General features: G+C 41.8%; 1 protein-coding gene across 1 annotated transcript in view; it reads left to right on the top strand.

Annotated features, from left to right (window-relative positions):
* The first annotated feature begins 1,586 nt into the window (after positions 1-1,586).
* Positions 1,587-23,416, top strand: part of NICOL1 (NELL2 interacting cell ontogeny regulator 1) — a 123,482-nt gene continuing 101,652 nt past the window's right edge. The window contains exons 1-2 of the mRNA XM_069632128.1: positions 1,587-1,717; positions 1,826-1,980. Of these exons, the coding sequence (XP_069488229.1) occupies positions 1,854-1,980 (127 nt within the window). The 5' untranslated portion in view covers positions 1,587-1,717; positions 1,826-1,853. The remainder of the gene's footprint in view (positions 1,718-1,825; positions 1,981-23,416) is intronic.

Below are 23,416 nucleotides of genomic sequence, written 5' to 3'. Positions count from 1 at the left end.
ACCCATCAATAATATTCATGAGATAAATTTGCATACAAGGATTACAAATGTATGCACATATTTCTTCATGAATTTAATGACTTGAGCAGAGGTCATGACTGTGTCACAGGCTCCTCTGCCCTTGCGTTTTGCATCATTGTAATTCCTCATTAGAATTATACACCTGTGAAATACAGGCTGGAATTGACAGGAATGTCATTCCAGTACACTATGGAAGAGGATGCGGGGGGATTAATCTGATGAAAAGCCTCAAACTTGTTTACTGCTAATATGTACTGCTAATATGTATTAGCACCCGGGGCAGGGGGCACAGCCAATCAGATTCTGCAGATTGCAGGCTGAAACCTCTGATCTCAGCCAGAGTTCCACAGAACCGCTGGCTGACTCCCCTGCCCTGCAGCGCCATATTCCCCCCACACTCCGGTTCCATGAATGAAAATCCTTTTTTGGACATGCCGGTTTACCACTTTGGTAACCCAGGGTGCAAATATCGTTAGCACCCTGTTCCAAGGGCTGGAACGGGGGTAATGTCACGGTGCCCTCGTTATAGGCCAAAGCAAAGCATTTACCTCCCCGTCCCCCGTTCCAGCCATTGGAAAGGGGTGCTAACACCATATTATGACCAACCATTCTATCTTGGAGCCTGGTGACATTTACAACAACAGGCCCTTACCTCGGGGTGGGTTGGAACAACAAACTTAACCAAATATGTATTTTTATTTTTACATTTAAACGAAATCATTATTTGGATGAAGTGACATAATCCACCCTCACAATTAGGTGGCGGTGAACACTTTAAAACCAAGACCAGGGGAACACTGCTAAGTGCCACTTCGTCCCTTGCAGACAAAACTGCTTGATGTTACTCCATATTCAACCAATGTAATTCGTTACATATGCTGCAATCAAGCAAATTCTAACACTAGAACATTAATTAACAAGTCAACACTTTCGAACAACAAGAGGCAGAGAGCAAGTCTTGATCAAGTCTGTCTCGAATGCGTTTTGGACATTTACTCGTCCTTCATCAGGGACATATACAGACTGAATGAATTCTCTTAAAAGATGGCTCAATCACGGAGATAAGAGTGATGGTGACGAGTTTGCCACACAACCTTCCAAACGCGGTGACAAAAAGCTGATAGAAAGAAAACAAATGATGGCACATTCGCCAAGTACCAACAGTCTGTGTGCAAATTGCACATTACATTTAAAGAGTCAATCGATTTATTTTTAATTTTAATAAAATGCAAGTTCGCAGCATTTGACGCTGTATGCTGCTCAATCCCGTTTGCTGTGTTGCCCTTTAATTTTTTTGTGTGCAGAATTCTGTTTATCGCTTTTTTTAAATTTCTATCGGAAAAGAAGATCCGCGGCCGCTAACAGTAAATCTTGCACGCTGCTGCAGGTTGTAAATTTGATTATGGTAATGGTAAAAGGGGCGGATAAGAAGCAATGCACGGCAACTACGTGGCCGGCCTCGCGTATCACTGTTACTTTAAATCTCGTTTCTGCGATGCTGCTCACTTCCCTGCTGTTGCCATGGTGAATCTCCATAGCAATGACCCTAATCAGGGAAGGGACGGGCTGGGTACCACATCCTCGAGTGTGCGCATGCGCAGTGCCTCTCCGTGTGGCCGGACAGCATCATTTTTTCCCTTGTGCAAGACCTGTCATAAAGGGAAGGGGTCCTTCCTGAAGCAGACTGCCAGTGAGGGTAAGTGTTGCTAAGGGCAGCTTTATAGTGGATGGGGAATTATGTTGAAACGGGGTAAGCTGAATAATCTCTTCGCTTGTGTTTCCTTCCTTTCCTTCTCTGGCGCAGGGAGACGCTTTAAGTATTGATCCTGACGATGGCGTCGTCATCCCCTCTCTCAAGAGTGATGTGTTTAATGGTCCTGATAATGTCGGTGCTCGCTTTGCTGAGCGTGCGCTTTGCCGGAGCCAATCCAGAGGCGGGGAGCGTCATTCCTGCAGAAAGTAGGTGCCGTGCATGGTCTCCGTTATCTGCAGCAGTGCAGGGGGCTCTTTACATGGTGCGCCTCGCGCGAACACGGGCATGTTGCGCAAACAAGCCTTGCTGTAACGCCAATGAAATGTCTGTTATCTTTGACCTAGAAATAGAATTGAAAATTATGAATTCGTGTGGATCAGCAAATAAACGCGGACAAGACTAGGTTGTATTATGTCTGCATTCAGCAAGGGTTAGTGGCCTGTGTGTAAGCTCAAGAGGTTAATGCATCCGCCGTGCAGTTTTTTGTGCTGCTAATCTGCAGGTTATAGATCCAAGCTCAGAGGCGCAAAAGAATGAAACTTGTAATATGAGATGTATGCGTGTGTGTGTTTTTACAGCACGACGTAAAGCTCATTACTCCATATTCTCGGGTTGAGTATGTAGTTGTGGGTTAGGATTCTTGTTGGTATGTGTGGTCTTGTCACAGTAGGGCTGGTTTCACAGGGTCTTCGCAGTGAGCGGTGGGGGCCAGACTTTTTATAAGGGCGACGTGGCCTCCCTTGGTGGCGCCTCTGTCGAAGAGGTGCGTATTGGGCCCCGGCCACTGGGGGCATCCAGACCCGGGCCTGCGAGAGAAAAGAAAAGGACAGAAGAGCAGGATGGAGGGAGTTTTGTGAGAAAGATAAAAAGACCTTGGCGGATTTGTAGAGGCAAGAAACGGTATAAGGGGTAGCGATTACGTGTGTGATACTTTGAATGCAGAGTTATGATATGATATGGCATTTATAACGCGCCTCTAAACAAGTGTTTCAAGGCGCGAAGAGTTAGTGTGGAAAACACAAGCATAGCGCTGATTAGAAGAGGGAACATGCTCAATGCTGCTGCGCTCAAGCATACGTCGGTCTCGGCACGTTCTAGCCCTTAGCAGGAAGAGCTGAAATGAGGGAGTTTTTGTATGGTGGGCTTAAGATGTGCCCTTGAGGCCTGCGGGGTTGTTTGTCCAATTGCCCAGCTTCTGTCAAGTCTAGAGGCCCGAATGGACTGTGTGCAAAGGTGAATGAGGAGGACAGGCCGGGGGCGAGAAATCAGCTGTGCTGGTCCCTCTTGGAGGCACAGGTCCAGTGGCAGGGAATAGTGTAATATTCTGGGGTGTAATAAACAGGAGTAGGAGACACATTAAATCTGGGGGATGGGGGGACAGGGGACACCATGGGGACTTTGCTACAGATACAAACAAACCTATTTTTGAACTAACATAAGGCAAGGCCAGCTGAGTGCCGAAGCCTTAAAGCTCAGATAAATAAAAATGTTTAATACATTTTAAAAGAAAACCCCGGCAATAAGGGCGGTTTTAAAACAGTCACGCTATCAAAACAGTGTATTTTTGCACTGCTAGAACACACTTTCAAAGGTTTGAGATTTTACAGCAGGGAATTTGAGGAACCAATATTTTCTTAATATTTTTCATGATATCGATATAGTTGTGGTGAGGGGGCTTTTAAAGTGGTCAGTAGACAGGGAAGTCATTTGGGAGTCTGCAGGGGTCAAAACTTGAACCCCTGAGGTCTCCCTTGCTATCCCTAAAAAAAGAAAATGAAAAAATCGTTTTTTTTATTTTTATTTTTTTAAATGGAAGCTCTTGGGTTGTGGCCATTGCCATGTGGCTCTTTCTTTCTGGAGTGGCTGGTGTACTTGTCCAGGCCTATTAAAAAAAAAAAAAGGTGCAGGGGTGGTTCCACAAGTGTAACACTTTGAGCAGTGGTCCTAAATAAGAAAGAATAGGAATAACAAATAGTCTTTCTGGGATTCTATACAATAATTGCTAGACTCATTACAGGTTTATTTTAGGAGCACTTCAGGGGGTGAGTCACGGATTTATTCTGTTCTTAAACACCTCAAATTCCCAATGCAGACAAAAACAATATGTATTTTGCTTTTTGCAAGTTGAAGTTATAGCATGTTTTTCTTTTGGCTGTGGTCTCTGTTATAATCATCACAAGTCATTCCATCTCAGTGTCCTCGGTCACTTGACAAAAGCCTTGCGCCTAAAAGCTTGTTTCCAGTGTAGACATTTTTGCCCATAGCACATCAAGTTTCCCTTCATTTCATTGGGCCACAATTAATGCTTTGTTGTAACGTGTCTATCTTTCCTATCTCCCTTGCATGCTATTCAGGATGTTTATTTGCATGTACAAGGTAACGATGTGCCCAGAGTACGGGATGCAGTGAGAATTTGCTGATTTCCCGGTGCTACTCTAAATCCTTTAATACACAGTTATGAACCCTCCCAATGGTATGTATTTTGCCAACGTCTGAAGCCTAAAAATTAGATCCACACAGGCTAGACATATGGCCAACTTTGCACCAGACATGCAGAGGATCTGGCCTGCTGTTAAATCTCAGTTACTAGTTTATTGGTATCCACTACAGAGTGTAGTTTGCTTTCCGACTTTGAGAACATTCAGACATGTAATTGCTAATTTTACAATAGCCAGTAAGATGGCTATAGCTGGTAAGATAGCTCAGTGGGTTGAGCGCTCACGCTGCAATGTGTGTGTGTGATCTGCAGGTTCGAATCACGATAAGGCCAACTCTTTTTTTAAAATTTTTTATTTTATTGTATATGGTTCACAAGAAACCTTTACAAAAAAAGTCTTTAAGAAGTTAAAAGACATTCATTACATTTAAATTTCAATTATACTAACAAACATTAAAACATAGATCCAATTTCCAGTTAAAATTTCCAGAGAATAAGGGACAGATTTAAATTTAGATTTGAAAGGTTCAGTGCAAAGTACAGTGCAACATTAGAGAATATACCGACATTAACATTTTTCCTAAAATTTTTGTAGTTCTAAAAAAAATGTCATAAAAAAACAGGCATAATCATAACAGGCATAATCATAACCACGGGGCATATAAATCTAAAGCTTTGATAAAACCTGCCACAGCAAGTCCATCCTTAATATTTGAAATAGGGAGACACTGTGACCAGATCAGATTGTCCGCCCCCATTTGCCCCATTACATTAAAACAACCTAAATATTTGTCCCTTAAAGATATCAAGGCAGTCTAAAAAGAGATGCCGAGCAGTTTCAATCACCCCCAGAGTTTTGCAAAAACGACAGATGGGATCCACATCAGAAAACTCCTTCCTTTTATGTAGAACTTCTCGAGTCGAAAGGAGATTCCATCTGAGTTTAATGAGAAGGGAGTGATAATATCTGTTGGGAAATTGATTCAGAATAAAAGACAACAGGCCTCTTTTCTTATGGTCAAATTGTAAATCTCTCAGGGAGGAATACAAATGTAGTTTATCAATAGTGTTACTCCAGTAATGACTGAAAAGACACTCCTTGACCTTGTTGAGATTCGTTAGTAGGGTATCCCTATCAGACGAAATATCCAACAAGGTCTTGTCACAGAGATCACTAAAAGCGTTAAGATATAGATTCTGGACTAAAAGTCCCTGAGAAAAAATCATATGGCCCACATCAGCATAAAGGGTATCAGGTTTGGGAGAGAGCAGAGCTGAAAAAAGTGAAAGAACCCTCCAGAGAATCCTGGCTCGGAATGAGACTAACCCTAGTTCATACCTAATAGCCGCAGTTGGAATGGAATTTGGCAGTTTTAGAATTTTCCTCCAATAGATACCCTCAAGAGAGTCCCAGAAAATCAAAAGTGCCGAGTAGTGGAGTTCCATTCCATACAGAAGCTTTGGAGTAACCTTACCCTTAAAGAAATCTACTACCGGCTTAAGGGAGAACATGCCATATTTATTGTCTAGTCTAAGGGATTGGGAGATGAGTGGGAGCAATTTGTGTCTAAGAAATCGTCTAAGTTCGATCACCGAGGGTTGGGCCAGAATCAGATAACCAAGATAGACAATTTTATTTGCTCTAATTATATTTTCACCATCTATTTTCCATACATTGTTATTCCCCATTCTCCCCTTTGAGAAGACCATAGTACGGGTTTTGCTCGGGTTAATCTTAAACCCATTAAGAGTGGCGTATTCTTCAAATTTGCAGATGAGCCTCTGCAGGCCCACTTTAGTTTGATCGAAAAGAAGAAAATCGTCGGCATAAGCCAGCCATGAGAGCCTCAAATCCCCTAGTTTAGCACTCACCATGCCTGCATTTCTCAGATAGTCATCAACATCAGCCATATAGAGGATAAAGAGACATGGAGCTAATGAGCAACCCTGTCTCACCCCAATACGTGTCCTTATCCTTCTGGACAGGGTTCCTGCCAAGTTAAGCCTGATAAGGACCCCAGCGTTTTCATACATAGCCATAATAAGAGTTAAAAGCCCGGCCGGAATGCCCCATGTGGCTCATTTTTCCCATAGTCTTGACCTGATAACCAGGTCAAAAGCATTTGACAGGTCGATAGATGCAACGTAAAGAGAACCATCATATTTACCCCAAGTAGAAGTCTGCAGGGTGCTGAGAATAAGACCATTGAGATTAGTTGAATGGCCTGTCCTAAAGCTTGTTTGTTGTTTGGGGAGAATATGATTTTCCCTGATCCAAACGTTAAGATGGGAGAGCAACAAAGAGGCAAAAAGCTTACAATCCGCATCAATAAGTGAAATAGGCCTATAATTTCTGACCTCGTTACGCAAGCCTCTTTTAAAAATTGGAACAATATGAGCAGTTTGCCAACTAATGGGTACCTTCCCAGACTTAACAACATGTTGAAAGAGCAAAGAAAGAAGGTTGGCCCAGAGATCTGGCTCAGCTTTAAATGTATTGTTAGCGAGGCCATTAGGCCCCGGAGCCCTAGATCTCTTGGCTTTGGAGATGAGTCCTAATACTGTCTCAGAATCAGTAGGAGGCTTCCATGAGTCCTTAGAGGGGTTGTTCCCCAGAAGACAGGAAACTAATCCCTCACCCCCAATATCAAAGAGTTTAGTATAGTGCTCAACCCATTGAACCTCAGGGATGGCATTCAACTGGTCGGCCACCGCCGCATTGTCTAAGCTGGATACCGTAACCCAAAATGCCCTCCGATCTCGTTTTATGAGCACTGCAAGCATATGCTCCGTGTCATTTTGTAGCATAATAGCTTTTCTAGACTTACAATAATTTTTATATTTTGGCGGATAGTTTTAATTTTTGTTTTTTTGTCGGCCCATTCAATATCTAGGGCTTGTACATCTCTAATGAGTTTCCTAGTGAGACTCTTTACATTGGCCAAGTCTTGGTCAAATCTATGAGGGTGAGATATTTGAGAAACACCTTTCCTAAGCTGACCATGAATGCTACACTGAAGAGCATTAAGAAAACTATCAAAATGAACTGTATTGAAAACTGCTAGTTTCCAACAGAAAGAAGTATGATTAAAAGAAAGAATCAGTTTACGATTAAGTATACTGATGTTAAGAGGAGTCCAACGTACCCTTGTCCCACAGTTTGGAGATGGGTAGGACCCCCCACGGGCAAAAACTTAGTAGGAAAGGGACAGAGAAATGAGACCCGGAGGATACCATGATCACTCCATGAATTGAAAGAAACCTTGACATTAGACGAGAAAGGAATAAGAGAGTGATCTACAAACACGTAGTCTAAGGTAGATATTGATGAGGATCTACGCCATGTGGGACAAGGTAAATTAATAGCGTCATAAAAACCATTGAGACAAGTTAGACCCACTGAATCCAAGGCGAAATTCCAACGACGACCCCGTGCGAATTTCAAGCCAACTCAGCCTTTCATCCTTCTGAAGTCTATACATGAGTACCAACACAGTTTAGGTGATACTGTATGTATAGTTGTTCTTTATACAGCGCTTAAGCGTAAGTGCTATATAATAACACATCATTATCATTTGGCCTTGGACGTCTGCTTGCATTCACAGTAATTTGGTAATATGAGCCTATACACACTGCTATTAACAAAAAATATGGTGATTCAGTCTTGTATGCAGTGTAGATCACATTACAGTGATATCGTAACCATATTTATCGTAGTGTACTTAGGAACAATGCTATGTGATGCCACTTCCTGTTTTGTCAAGGGGTGAACATTTGTGTTCCATCGCTTCCCTTGATGTCACTTTGGGCTGGAGTCAAATGACATCAAGTCCTGTGATGTCATCAGAGGTCAAGGGTTGTGTGATGTCATTACACTAGCCCTGGCATTTTGGTGAAATGACATGCCTGTCAGTAGACATGCTTTAGTCTCGAAGAATGTTTTCAATGGTACAATAAATATTGGTTGCCTTATGTAAAAAATAGGTAAAATCAGTATTTGAATGAGGCTTCTCCAAATAAGGAAATACAACTCAGGGATGCATTGGTTCTGTTCTATACCTCTTAAAGCACTCCACGTGTGTCTGTATTGTTGTATACCTCTGTAAAAGATCTGCTGCTTCTCGAAGCTGGGTCCGCGCTCAATAAATATAATAATAATAATAATACAAAAATGTATTATTAACCACAGGTTTCCTCTCCAGCCCATCAGATGCAGATAATAGCCAGTATTTGTATAACTTCAGAACGATCCTCACCTTGCTAAGTCGAAGCACAGCAATTTAATGATAAATGGCAGATAGATCAAGCTAAAAACCTTTGGAGCTCCACGATGCCTACTCCTGTAGCTTTCTCACAGATAAGTTGATGCCGGGGTGGATGGGAGGAGTTTAAAGGGCACAATGAAAGCTGATGTAGAAGTACAAATAAATACATCCACTCGCCAATCCATTTCTTTTAGGGCCATAAACCTATATTATATGTAGGTGTGTGTTATATGTGTGAGTGGCTTGCCAGAAATATTTTGTTTGTGTCTCTACACGCAGGGCCATTCCTAAGATTTGTGGGGCCAAGTGCAGCAATCCAAGTGTGAGACCCCCTATAATGTGTATATGGTGACGCCACAGGAGAATACATCATGGGAAATTACATCACTAGAAAAAGCAGTTACCTCTGTAAACGCAGTTTTTCATAACATATTTTGAATATTACTATTCCTCAATCTAGAAACATGTAGAAACTTAAAATAAACATGCAGAGAAGTGATACAGCAATGTAAAAATAGCTAAAGGGTCTAGAACTGTTTTAATTAATAATGTGTGCTAAAAAAGAAAATGTATGTGTGAAACAAAGCAATGTGGTAGCTAATGGAATATCCTTCCACTTACCACAGAATGTTAAGCAGCAGCAACCTCAATGGGAGGTATCTGACGAGATTAAAGGCACTTAAGTAGGTTTAGTGGGTAGAAGGGGAGGGAGCAAATACCCACAGAAAAAGTAACAACAGTAGATGGAAATGAAAGCCAAGAAAACCTGGACATGAGAAGATAGGTAGGTGGGGAGAAGTTAGGAACTGGGGAGATGCAAAGATAAGGAGCAGAAAATGGAGAAACGGAGGAGGAAAGGGAGAATGCACAGACACGAAGCAAGAGACTGGAGGGGATAAATATACAGAAAGGATGTCATATGACCGATTGGGAAGGAAGGGGGTGGTGATGGGAGCAAGATGTGTGACAAAGAGAAAGAGTATGCAAGTGGTAGAGAAGGCGCTAGGAGTTCAAGCTAGAGCTGGACTGATAAAAGGCATGCTGAATGAAAGTAGGGCCTGCTTAGGGCAGAACCATAGTCTATACAGTCTCAGGGAATGCATCTGGTAAAACCCCTTTTTCTTTAGCATAGACAGGGCTACCTCACATACATCCGCAACAATGACCTGGGGCAGACAGGGTCACTGATCAGTTGCATAAACTAATAACATATATAATACATGGAAGCCTGTAATATCCATATAAAAGCCTGCAAATAATATTCTTAGTACAGGCTCGTTGTGACATCACAACTGACCCGTAATATGAAAATGACATCACAACTGCTCTGTAATCAGTTATTATGCTACAGTTGTGACTTCCCAATGCCTGCTCTTTGAGCCAGCAGAGATAATTTCAGCTGTCCCTGCACCACTTAATTAAAGCTTTGACAATCTTTTCTTATACCATTCTTGTAAAATAGTTTTCTGTTATACCTTACAGCCATTCATTGACAAGGAAACTGTTTATGGCACAATGATTAATTTGTGTACTGCTGGAGTTTAACATAAACACGTTTTAAATGCATTTTTAAACTGTTTAAAGTATTTTCTTGCAAAACATTAAAAGCTGCATATTAGCTTTTAAAAATACAGATTGTAAATGGATTATATGGAACAACAAAGGGTTAATGTCTTACGATATATTAAGCAAAAGGTTATGTATTAAAGTGGATGACAGTGTATAGCCATGTATTATACAGGATAAAACACCCACTACTGTATATATAAATTATATTGAAAGTCACCTCGGAGTGATGTGACCTTCTGCCTTGTTCCCCTATTTGGTCACATAACTCCTCAGGGATTTGCCATTACCCACTAATATATGGTAAGGAGTACTTTATAATAACATTAATATATAGCATAGGCATCTGAATCTTCTCTACTTGTAATATCCTGGAGCCTCTGTTAAAAAATATAAAGGGGTCATTAAGCGTGGTTCCCAGAACAAAACCTATGACAAAATGCTTAGAATTTAATAGTGGTGATAAAAAATAGTCATAAAAAGCAAGGCACAGGTAACACCATGTTTCTCTATGCTCAGTGTAAGACGGTAGTACTGTTGCTGTCATGTGGGAATGGTCAAGATAATATCAGAACAAGTTAACATTTCTCATTACAGTAGTCAGTAGTGCTAAAAATTGGAGTGGCACTTTTACTAAGAGCATTTAAGCTGCTAATTTGATCATTCCGAATGTTCACTTCCAATTGAAAATCATTTTCTACGGCTATAATTAAGAGCCAGCAACATCAATAACTAGATGCAGTGCTGCACTGAATGACCTGCGACTGTGTCACTTGTATAAAGACAACTTACTGCAATTTGCTTTCTAAACCAGGACATGCAGCATCACTGTTATACCCGCTAGGACCATGATAGGACCATGATAGCTGCTTGAAGACATTTTTGAGAAAACAATTCTATGCATGCTTGCTAAAAATGTTCCTGTATTGTTTTTGCTTTCAGAGACTTGAGACATTTTTTATAACCCAAAGTTCGTGGGTTTTAGGGACGCAAGAAAACAAGGGTGATATGACCAGCATTGCACTGCAGTGTATCTGTGGCCAGATTGCCTGCTGCGAGTTCCCCTCTAGCCAGTGTTTAAAGGCAGGGCAGCAATTTCTCTTGCAGTACCTGAAGGAGCTTGAACTTTACGACGAAAAAGCTATGGGGCTCACTTTATTTATTTAAATACCTGTGGCTCATCAGGAAGCATCTGAGGGAAGCAATGCTAGGCATCAATGTGCAGGGTCATTTAGGAGCAGAATTGTAAGTTATGCTGCATTGTTTCTCTCTGAGTCCTTCCTGCAGCGTGAGAGCCCAGCTGCCCTTCCATGCAAGGAAAGCCTCAGCCTGTCCCTGATAGATTGGCAGGGCAGTCTGCCCGTCCAGGAATATTGATTGAATCTGTAGAGGTGACTATGCCACTCAGCCGCGATAATTCTGGTGCATTAGCAAAGAGAACTGCAAATAAACATTTTACCAACCTGTCTGGAACAGCAGAAAAGGCCTAGTTTATATTAGCGTCCTTGCAGCAGACAGCAGTGGCAAGTACAATACTTCAGATGGCAGTGTGTTAGAAGTTGCACCGTGGCACGAAATAAATAACTCTGAGAACAGTGTAGGACATGAGACAATCAACATTTACAGGTCTCAGTATGTCAGATATGATCTCTCTGTCTAAGGACTCACGTGACATGAGTCAAGATGTTACCAAAAGAACCGCCCTGCTTGCAGAAAAGATGACACTTAAGTTCTCTGGGAGTGGAGGTGGGTTTAGAATAAGTCAGTGTAAGTGGTGTGATTTCTGACAGGCAGCAGCACAACTCAACTCAAAATTGCTCAGGTTTCAGGGGTGCAGTCTTTAGGCCGCCTTAAACGTGTTGTTAGGACTCCTACCAATTCCTGGCTCCTTTGGCAGCAATAGCGAAGAAGACATCCCTCTGGGCTACTTCCACCCTCAAGATGGCGCTCAGTTTTTGCGCTTCCAGGGAAACATTGCAATGTTCGAGTACTTCCCAAGATGGCTGCCAGGAGCCACGTTGCTTCGCGGGATGAGTCTCTCCTTGCAGACTGTATTAAGGAGAGGCAGAAGCATGGTCAGATTGGCCCCTTGGCCTTTCGGCCCGTGGCCTGGCCAAAATCATCCCTAGGGAGTGGGGGCCAGTTTCTGGCCATGCCTCGGCCGGTTTGGAGGAAAAAAGTAATTATTTTTATTTGATTTTTTTCAAAATTATTATTTATTTTTCCAAAAACCTTTTCATCCTTAGGTGGATAAATAAGTACCAACACAGGTCAGGAGATATTGTATGCATATTTGTTCTATAAAAAAGCTTAAACGTAAGTGCTATAATAACATATTATTTGGCCTTGGACATCTGCTTGGATTCACAGTAATTTAATGTACTTAGGAACAATGCTATTTGATGCCACTTCCTGTTTTGTCAAGGGGTGAAAGGTCATGTTTCATCGCTTCCCGGGATGTCACTTTGGGGTGGGGTCAAACGACATCACTTCTGGTGATGTCATCAGAGGTGAAGGGTCGTGAGGCGAGGGATGAGCCACTTTTTTGAGGCGATGGGTGGGCCACTTTTTTTGGGTGACCGGGCCTATAGCTTGTCCCAATCCAAACCTGGCAGAAGGTAACTCCCCGCATCTATTTGCTCTGCAAAGCTATACTCTAGTTGTTCTTCGTTTGTTCCTTCCGTGCTGCCTTCTGCACTGCTACTGCTCCTATTCTCTGGTATCTCCTGGTTCCCTTGTCCTGGCTTCCAGCCCCTGTTCGTTGCCTTGCATTTCCCTTCTCCCCGTTTACCTCTCGCAACCTGTTCTCTTCCTGTCTCCCCTATTGCCTTGCACCGATACCCGCTATTATTCCGAGGACACCCGACCTACTGCTCACAGTTCACAGCATATCCTGGGTTGTGAGCGGTTCTGCCTTTCAAGTATCTATGTATTCTCTTGCGCTCTCGATCAGGTCTTCCTTTTCTTGAGTTGTCAGGAGCTGCCGACTGTTGTCTTCCTGTGGATTCCCCTGCTTTGTGGATTTCCTGCGCTGCTATTCCTCATCTCCTCTTCTCCACATGAAGACAACACAGTACTTCCCATCTGGACTGGGTTTTTCCCTGTGTTGGGATTTTTCCCTTGGGCTAAGCCCATTAAGCACACGACCCTCCAGCTCGTATTTGGGCAGTTGGATGCTTTCTGAGGCTTTTTTTTCACTCTCTGCTTTTACAAGACCCGCTGGACTTCTCTCACCGCTTCAGGTCAATGTTGGACCTTATTTCTTACACGTGTGTCCAATTGATCAGCCAACTGTCACAAGTGACAGAGCCCAGAAGGGACTGTGTGCAAAGGAAAATGAGGTGGACATGCAGGGGGGTAGGAATCCGATGTGGTGTTGTCTCTCAGATGGCCATAATTGCAAAACCACACACTGAGGTATGGGCCAAGAAAGAGGGAATAGTGTACAAATATATATCTATAAGAAGTGAAACATGTTTAGTTACGAGACAATTAAGTTCAATCAGTTCAACTAAACAAAAATCTTGGAAAGCCAGTGAAGAAATCTTTAGTTGAAGTGATGTTAAGTTGAAAGTATAAAACAACAAAACCCTTAACATTCAAGAAGTGGTGAAAGCTATACCTCCTTAGCTCTGATCCCTCTGGTACACAGCCCACTAGAACACTGAGGGCATCATAATTCACATCACTGATGACAACACTTATGGCACCACTTATTATATTGTTGATGACATCATTGGAAACTACAACACACTGATGACACGACGTAAGGTATCACATCATTCGTAGAGGCAATCACATCTCAAATTGAGAAATATAGAAGAATCGAAAAAAAACACCACCTAAATCAAATAGATATGCTGTGAAACATTACACGTGAAACCATACCCTCTAACTGGCCAGGCGTAATGGCCTCTTCCAACCAACAGCAGGTCTGTGTACCTGTTGCCATTCCCACTGGTGACAGATTGTCCGTATTCTTTAATTGAGGCTGCTACAGAAGAACTGTCCTATTGTGATCACAATATAGATGCCTCAATATTTGTTTGGGTCAAGGCGGTTTCCACTTTTATATAGTGGGGTGATCATACCCTTGGTCCATCCCATGGGTAAGTGGCACATGGTGCACAGGCACGTTATAAATGACTTATGATATCATATGCGGTTGAATATTGTTTTAGGGCTTCTTGTAATTTTACTTTAGCATCTCACCTATTATGGAGTCTAAGCCACACGATTTCACGTTTTTGTAAATGGGATTTGGGCTCTTTTAGTGGTATTCCTCTTTACAGAGCTGTCTCTTGGTCTTTTATAAGATGTTCTGAAGTATGCAGCTTGTCAATGGCTGTTATTTGTGTAGCATCCGTTGCTCTCTTGGTATGCTTCCTAATAGGCCCTTTAATTGCTTTTATCATACTTTACCACTAATTAGGACTCATTTCTTGCCCCCATTTCTTTTTATTTAGATTATTTAATTTGTCCCAAAAACTGTTTGCTCTTAGCGGTTCTTCTATTTCAGAGAGTAGTTTGGTTGCATATATTCTGTTGAATAGTGATTGTCTCTCTAAATGCGTATTTTGCACATACATACTCTGTGTATTTTGCACATTGAATATGTAGAATATCTGTAGAATATGCTCTCTGAATATGCTTTTTGGGATATGCATGAAATAGGTGTTTTTAGAAATGGGACTTGTTTGTAAAGAATTTTGTAGGATCTATACTTCGTTTTAAAAAAAAAATTGTAATGCATATCTTAAAATAAAAAGATAGATATTATGATGAATTCATATTTCACACTGACCCATCGCATTTTTCATTACCGTCTGGAGTCCTTAATATGATAGAACTAGAAGAAATTACAGTTCTGTGAGGCATCACCCTTTGTGTTTTCCTAACTGTATTAAATACGTCCTGCCGTATTTCTGAAAACCTGCATGGCTTTTTGTAATTTTTTAAAAATACATTTCAATCCCTATTTGGAATTAGATAGGGATTGGGCACATAGTTCTGCTACTGTACCATATGAAATAAGGCACAAGCAAGTCAGTATTTCCTCCACCCAAAAGAACGAGTTACAAATTGCGGTCCCAAACTCCAGCATTCAAAATAATGTTTGTCCTTTAAATAAAGGTATCATCCCTTCACATCAAACTGTGTGGGGGACCCCAAAGAGAGAGAAACTCAATTTCTCCCATCTTTGCAATGTAATGCATGTGACTAATATATTGTCGTCTAAAGAATACATCTATCTATTGCATATATGTATAATCTTTCTCGGGAGGATAGCTCAGGGGCAACATGCTTACCTTGGAAGCAAGTCGACACGGAGCAACAGGGGTTCAATACCCGGGTCCGCGCTTAGAAACCACTGGGTTTTAAGCACATTATAAATAACCTATCATACTTCATACTTCATCTGTAGCGATTATTGTATTTATTTATTTATTTGTTGTATTTTTTTTTTCAAATACCAGGACATCAGATTTATTTTATCTTTTAACCCATTTTGCCAAACTTAATGCGGGGTAGAGCCCCCACATCCTTCCTTAAATCGCCTCCCAATTGTAATTAATCCCCTTACCCAAACCCCATCTACATTTTCGCAAAATGTGTTTAATAAAAACGGTTGTTATGGGATTAAAAAAAATTGGCTCCGATGTTTTGGTACAATACCAACTGTAGAGCTGCAATTAAAATCTGCGTTCAACCACCAGCAATCTTGATCACATTCATCAAATATCCACCTAAAAAAAATCAAAATAGGTAAATTAGAAAGCAGTTGCTATATGCGTCATAGCAGGAGTCTAAAGGGGCATACAATAAAGCAGAACTTGCATTGTCAATTCATCCCAATGTGCTATTCAAATTAACGTCCATTTATAATTTGGACTGCTATTACCAGATTTATGAGTTGAATTGATTTTTGGCCATGAATATCACCAGAGGAAAATACCACTGCATCACATAGTCTGACGGTTCTATGTTCATTTTCCGACTGATTTCTTTTCAAAGTACTCTCTGACGTTGGAATTACTTCGAAAAAAACATCTATTTTTTTACAAAGTTTGGGGGGCTCTCCTCAACAACCCCTTTCTCTATTGTTTGACCCCTACCTCAAACCCCTCCCCACTGTGAGAAACCTGAAGGTGTCTAACTCTCTAGTACCTGGGCAACTGTCATCCAGGTGGCCAGGACACAGCCATCGCTATTGTATCCAGTATCTGGGAGTGGACTAGTGAGGGAGGATGGCCTGGAGGGGGGGTCTTCGGGGAGTGGAAGTGGGACACTGAAGGGTGAGACGTGGTATCCCCTTCTTTATGATACCTTTTCGCCATCCTGCCCAATGGGATACTTAGAAACTCTACCCCCCTTTTCCTACACAAATCCATTCTAAAAGCATGAACAACAATGTACTAATACCTGAGCTGTTTATCAGACATGTCCCAACACAAGGGTCAGGCAGAGTCATGAAATCTCCGACAACTACACACACCTGACTGCCCTTTCCCTTACCCATAGAGATAAAACGCGAAGCACGAGAGCACACTCTGAGCAAGGCTGAACGCAGGAGGGAGCAGATATTCCAGGACGGCAGTTCAAACAGAGGAGAAAAGCATTGAGACCTGAAAGGACATCAAGGAGGGAGCAAAGCCTCAGACAAAGAAAACATAAGACCGGGAATCGCAGCTGGCGAATGGTGTGATGGATGTCAGCGATATAAGGGACCCTCCTGCACTGATTGCCAGGGCATGGAGATGTGGTTGCCATTGTGGTATCGTCCTTGACTCCAGCGGCAAAAGAAACGCCAACGAGTTCAGCACAGCCATTGAGTCAGAAAAACCTGATAGGGGACCGGACTGTGTTGGGCTCAAGGTTGCAGTGGCAACATTAGGAAGATAAATGAACAAAGGTATTTGTTTGTGAATACGCTTGGTACCAGAGACAGAGTGGTCCGGCACATGTAGGCGCTCATTCGAAGGTCTCTAGCTTGTACCCCTCTCCTGAACAAAGAGAATGTGAAACTACAAATGTATCAGAAATACAAATCCCAAGAGGCCATAGGGCAGGACGGCGTGCAGTGTCAAGGTGGTCATACAAGGTTGAAGCTAAAATCCCTTGTACAATCAAAAGTCCTTGCTACTTTACAGAGATTTTGACGATTGTAAGACTGAGCCGATTGAGAAAATGTGTGCAACAGGCGTTTGTGCCCAGCTGAAGAGAATGCTGTGAAAACAATGAGTTTGCAAAACCAACTCTTGTCACAAGCTGACAGAGTGACCCGGCGAGACGTGATCACCCGTAGAAGTCTCTGTTTACAATTGGCAAGCGTGTAAAGTCTGAACCTGATTAAGGGAGCCTGGTGACTGAGAAAAGGATCAGAGCCCGGTTGAGAGGGATCCAAGGGTGAAAGGTAATCACCTAACATGAAGATTAACTGAAGGAACATTTGTTTTGTTGTTTTGGTATTTCAGGCCCTCTGAGGCAAGAGACTTTGCATGAAAGAGACTTAGACACAGAAGGTCCTGATATTGAGAAAAGGAACTGTAAGCTTGTGCCAGAGAACCCAAGAAGTGTGCTGTGCCCAAAGAGTCCCACCTTGTCCCATGCTAAAAACGTGGGGAAGGGAGACCCTGGCCATAACATCCTTATTTATCATTTTGTGAAACCTTCTTTCTTTTCTTGTGAGGATGATGTAGGTTCAAACACCTTAAAGCAAATCTTGTGCCAGAACCCGATCCTAAAAGGTAGTAGATTTCTCTAAAGATTTCATATTGCAAACGGATGCCTCCCTTACAGGGTTAGGAGCAGTCTTGTCATAAGTCTACGATGGATTAGAACACCCCATCCTATTCACAAATCGCAAACATTTCCCATGTGAAAAAAATTACTCTGTGCTGGAATTGGAGGCACTTGCCATCAAGAGCACCATTCTCCATCTAAAATACTACCTCTTAGAAAGAAAGTTCATACTTGTCACAGACCATTCTCCCCTAGTTTGGATTAGCCAATGAAAGGACTCCAACCCTCGTGTCATGCAATGGTTCTTAGACCTGAAACCCTAGCGTTTCACTGTGGAACACCATAAAGGTAAAAACCAAAGGAATGTAGATTTCCTTTCCCGGTTCCCCTGTGAAACCGATGCGGCTACATCACATGGAGGAAGGGTATGTGAGAAACCTGAAGTTGTCTCACTCGCTAGTCCCCATGTATCTGTTATCCAGGTGGCCAGGACACGGTCATCCCTATTGGATCCAGTTCATGGGGGTGGACCAGTGAGGGAGGATGACATGGAGGGGTGGGTCTTCGGGGAGTGAAAGTGGGAACAAGAAGGGTGACACTCGGTATTCCCTTCCTTATGACACCTTTTCTCTATCATGCCTAGTAGGATACTTAGAAACTCAACCTCCCGCCTTTTCCTGCACATATAGTTTTTCCCAGCGTGAACGACAACGGACTAATACACAAGCTGTTTACCTGACATGTCCCAACAGTCAGGCAGTGTTAGGCAATTGCCGACAACTACACACACCTGACTACCCTTTCCCTTCCCTATAGGGATAAAAGGCAGACCACAAGAGCACATTCTGAGCAAGGCCCAACACACGAGGAAGCAGCTATTCCATGACAGCAGTTCAAACAGGAGAGAAAAGTGGCGAGACTTGAAAGGACGTCAAGGACGGAGTTACCCTTGCCCTTTTAAACTCAGGCCTGCAAAGCCTCTGACGAAAAAAACATAAGAGCAGGAATCGCAGCAGGCAAATGGTGTGACAGATGTCAGCGGTACCCTCCCACACTGATAGCCAGGGTGTGGAGATGTGGTTGCCATTGTGGTACTGTCCTTGAATCCGGGCATCAGAAGAAACAGCAATGAGTTCAGCGCAGCCGGTGAGTCGGAAGAACCTGATAGGCGACCGGACTGTTTTAGGCTCAAGATTGCAGTAGGAACATTAGGAAGATAAATGAACAGAGGTCTTTTTTTGTGAATTAACTTGGTACCAGAGATAGAGTGGTCCGGCGCCACATGGGCGCTCATTCGAAGGTCTCTAGCTGGTACCCCTCTCCAGAACAAAGAGAATGTAAAAATGACAAAAGTATCAGAAATACAAATACCAAGAGGCCATAAGTAAGGCCGGCGCGAAGTGTCAAGCTGGTCATACAAGGGTCAAGCTAAAATCCCTTGTACAATCAAAAGTCCTTGATACGTTACAGCAGTTTTGACGATTGTAAAACTGTAAGCCGATTGAGAAAATGTGTGCAACAGGCGTTTGCGCCCGGCTGAGGGGACTGATGTGCGAACAATAAGTTTCCGAAGCCAAAACTTGCCACAAGCTGACAGTGACCCAGCGAGACGTGGTCGCCCTTCGGAAGTCTCTGTTTACAATTGGCAAGCGTGTAAAGTCTGAACCCGACTGAGGGAGGCTGGCGACTGAGTAAAGGATCGGAGCCCGGCTGAGGAGGATCTAAGGGTGAAAGGTAATCACTCAGGAGAGTAATCCAAAGGATATTTTGTTTTGTTGTTTTGGTATATCAGGCCCTCTGAGGCAAGAGACTTTGCATGAAAGGGACTTGGACACAGAAGGTCCTGATATTGAGAAAAGGAACTGTAAACTTGTGCCAGAGAAGCACCCTTTGAGTTTTGTTTCTTGTGTCAAGATGCTTAAAATTAGTTTTGACCAGTCCTTCTACGATCACATTCATGTTTTGCCGATTTCAGGCAACCGTCTCATGTGTTAAGGGGCTGAAATGCAAGAAAAAGGGTTGGGTGTCCAAATGTCATGTTGCCAGTAATGTCCGGAGGGTCCTAAGGAGTACATATGTTACATTTGGTGCAGATTGGTGGAACGGTTTACAAGGAACAAATTAACAGATGATCTGCTTTATATATAATTAGAAGAGATTGACTATATGTGCTGTATGTATTGTTTTTAAATGCGTCTTTGAATTCTGTATTGTAATAGTTGTCATTTGTTATAGATAAATGGGTGCTTTGAAATAAAGAAGACATTAGTTACCTTTAAAGCATAGACTGATATTTGCTATAGAAGATGCTAGTAAATGAATAGTTAAATATACCCCGTCTCCAAACCCTGGAAGGCAGAATGCGCCTGGTCTGTGAATGAACATGACACTTTGGAAAAATAATGTATTAAAAAATGAGGACAAAGTACCCGCAAGTAGCAATAAACATAGGCCGATTTGGGTAAGTGGCAAGGTTGTTGTGTGCGGAGTAGTTTGAATGAAGGGGCTGAATTTAAATTTGAATTACTGCTTATTTTTGCGATAAATGCAAACCCATAATGACTGCCATTGATGAAGGTTATCTAGGTCCATGTTGAATGTACCCTACATTGATCGAAGTTAATATTGGATAAGTAGCAGCTAATAGCAGCTCCTGGGTATCCAGTATTAACCAGTGAGTAGGAGCTACCACTGGGGAATGAGGAGCAACTACATAGAGTTCCACAAATCGAACCTCCACATAAGATACCAACTTAACATTTTATCAATTGTTGATGACCCTTTATGCTTTTAATGTCATATAGATGAATCCTAATGCTCATTTATAGATCGCCCCAAACACACAAAATGTATGTCAAATAGGTATGTTTCTTCAGCATCAGATGGCTTGTGGAACCAAAAGTAGCTCATGGTTGCTACTCGTGTCAAGCTAACCAGGCTCTGATAGGCTACAATCAGGAGCTAAATAGCTCCCGGCTGCCCTAAATTTCGAACCCTGCCCTACTCTGCCTCATTACAGCACATTCAATTATTTGCATAACTCATGCTAACAAATCTGGTTGTATTTAAGGCTAGCTGATGTGATCTTCAATAAGATGTTTACTTCTTTGACTTGCCAATAGGATAATGACTTGTGTGCTTTAATGAGAAGTTTTTTAAATTTGTTGTTGGTTGAATTCTTTTATATCAATAACATTTTAATGCACAAAAGTATTTCCTCGATTTTCTTTTTGCCTGCTTCTATTTCCATTCCAGCCAAATCATTTTCTTCAGACCATCCAATTTTGGGCTTTTGGCGTTATTTCATCAGATGTTTGATCAGCATCATGTGAATGCTTCTCCAGAAGAAGCCCTTTGGAGCACACAGTTGCAGTGAACGAAAGCTATGTCCTACATTAAGAGGTTTGGACAGATGCATGCTGACACTAAGTAGATTGGCAGAAATCAATATACTTTCGTTAGAAGAGGTTTGGAAGAAGAAAGGATGAGATGGCAAGAGTAGTAAACTTTCTAACTTTCAAGGATTGGAAGAACTAATTGTGCAGATTATCACTTGCAAGTGTGAAAAAAAGAGTAGGTGGAAATGGATGAATTTCAAAGACCTGCGTCAACAATAGAGGCAACGAGGAATGCAGGTACAGAGAAATTGTTTAAGCTATTAGAAAGGGAGGTTCCCTCACAGATTGCTTCTGTACATGTTCCTATGTCTGAGCAGGAACAGTATTGGTAATATGGTTCATTTGTGATACTAAGAAGCAGTGTCAACCACGCCTTGTGAGGAGCAAAAATAGGCCAGTTGCAAACATTTGTCTTCCTCGGATAGCAGATCAGGGTAAGTGCTCACGTTCTGCTAGAATTGGTTGTTTTCTGATAAAATGAATGGGGCCAAAGACTTGTTGTACTGTTGGGGACCTTTTGTCTTTTAATTTAATAACATCCCCCAAATGCCCTTAATTTATTTTCTGTGTTTTGGAAAGGCATAGCAAACATTCAACCACTTGGTCACGGATGATGGAGTAATCATTCTATGAGGCCAACCGTAGGTCTAATAGAGGTTATGTTTATTTTTATTTTTATTGCACACACATTAAACCAAATTGCCCTTTGCAACTGTGAGTAACAGGGTTCAAAGATGGAGTAGAAAAGATAGAAGGAATAGAAGAGGGAGTCATTGGATTGTAAAGGTGAAAGTAGGGAAACGGGCCAAGAAACCTATGAGTCTTGTTCCACCTCCTCAATGGTAGGATTAAACTGAAATAGGATCTGTTGTTCATCTTGGAGTATGTGTCAGTCATTTCAAATGTATGCTGTGTTAGATAACCCAGAAGAAACAGCTCAATAATGAGGGAAAAATAATTGTACTGGGCAGATATCAAAATGTACAATGGTGTCTAATAAGATAGCAATAGATTGCTGAAATTTGATACTGTAATTTTCAAATAATTATAACAAAAAATAACAAGTTCATGATGATCTCAGCAAACATAATTCATTTTAGATCAGCACAATGGACAAGACTTTTGGTAGTGACGCAGGTTTTCCTATTGAAAAATCTGGGAATCACTACCAGGTACAATCTTATTTAGCAGAACTAAATACTAAAACACATTAAAGTGTCATAGAAGCATGAGATGATAAAACTGAAATGGAAAGGAAGTCAGAAAATTAATTTATTAAAATTAACATTACTTTGTTGTGAATGAAGGAGAGAAACTAACCTCCTTCCCATTACACTTTGAGGAGTAGAAAACTCAGTCTTGGGGCTTCCTTTGATATAATACTCATTATTTTACTAGGATTTTTCACAAGTCAAGAAGGGTATCAATCCCTGCAAATCTGTGAAACATGTTGAACACTGTGCCTTGCAAACTCTGATATAATTTCCTCATATGAAAACTCAGGGAATTCATAAATTGATTACTCTGAGACAAATATGGTGTCTTGGGTCCTATATTTTAAATGTACTTCTAATACCTTTAATTGACAGGCCCATCTCCCCTTTCAGTGACTTAGCTTGTAAACAAGGTTTCCCCAAAATACTTTCAATCACTGTGTGTGATTTAATGGATTGTTGGGACATTGGTTTACATACTCAGGAATCATTGTTCTCACTTCTGGTTTTCCTTTCAAAATCCCAGAACAGGTAGGGACATCAACTGACTCGTGGCATCACTGCCGCGTATGCTAATCCTTTCAGTCTGTCCTCTTACTCCCATGCCCTCTCAGGCAATCATGCTTTCTTGGAAAAGGCCTCTGCATTCAGTGTCTTCTAGAAAAGGCATTTCATAAGGAGCATTTCCACCAGCAGCTTCCAGTTGGAGCCTCAGTCTGCTTTTCTCCTGTTGGCCAGTCTCTCTTCCTTTGCTGCATTCCCAAAGGCTCTCCCTTCTTCTTATGTATATGACTATAAATGCAGAGAAATCTCTACCCTTGCAGTATCATTTCAAGCACCAATTTGGTATTGGACAGAGTCTGTGATATATTGCCTCTGCTTATTCACCCCAGCCAGGATCCTCCTCTTTGCTTTGTTGAAGAAATCTCTACTCACGTGAGCCAATTAAGGAATTAGGTAGATTGTCCTCTTTATTAGCAGTATTGCAAAGCTTATAACATACATCAACGGGACAGGTT

The sequence above is a fragment of the Ambystoma mexicanum genome, chromosome 6q, assembly GCF_040938575.1.
Source record: "Ambystoma mexicanum isolate Mex_15411 chromosome 6q, UKY_AmexF1_1, whole genome shotgun sequence".
Classification (NCBI taxonomy): Eukaryota; Metazoa; Chordata; class Amphibia; order Caudata; family Ambystomatidae; genus Ambystoma; species Ambystoma mexicanum.
The sequence above is the reverse complement of the archived record's forward strand: the minus strand, read 5'-3'. Positions and strand labels throughout refer to the sequence as shown.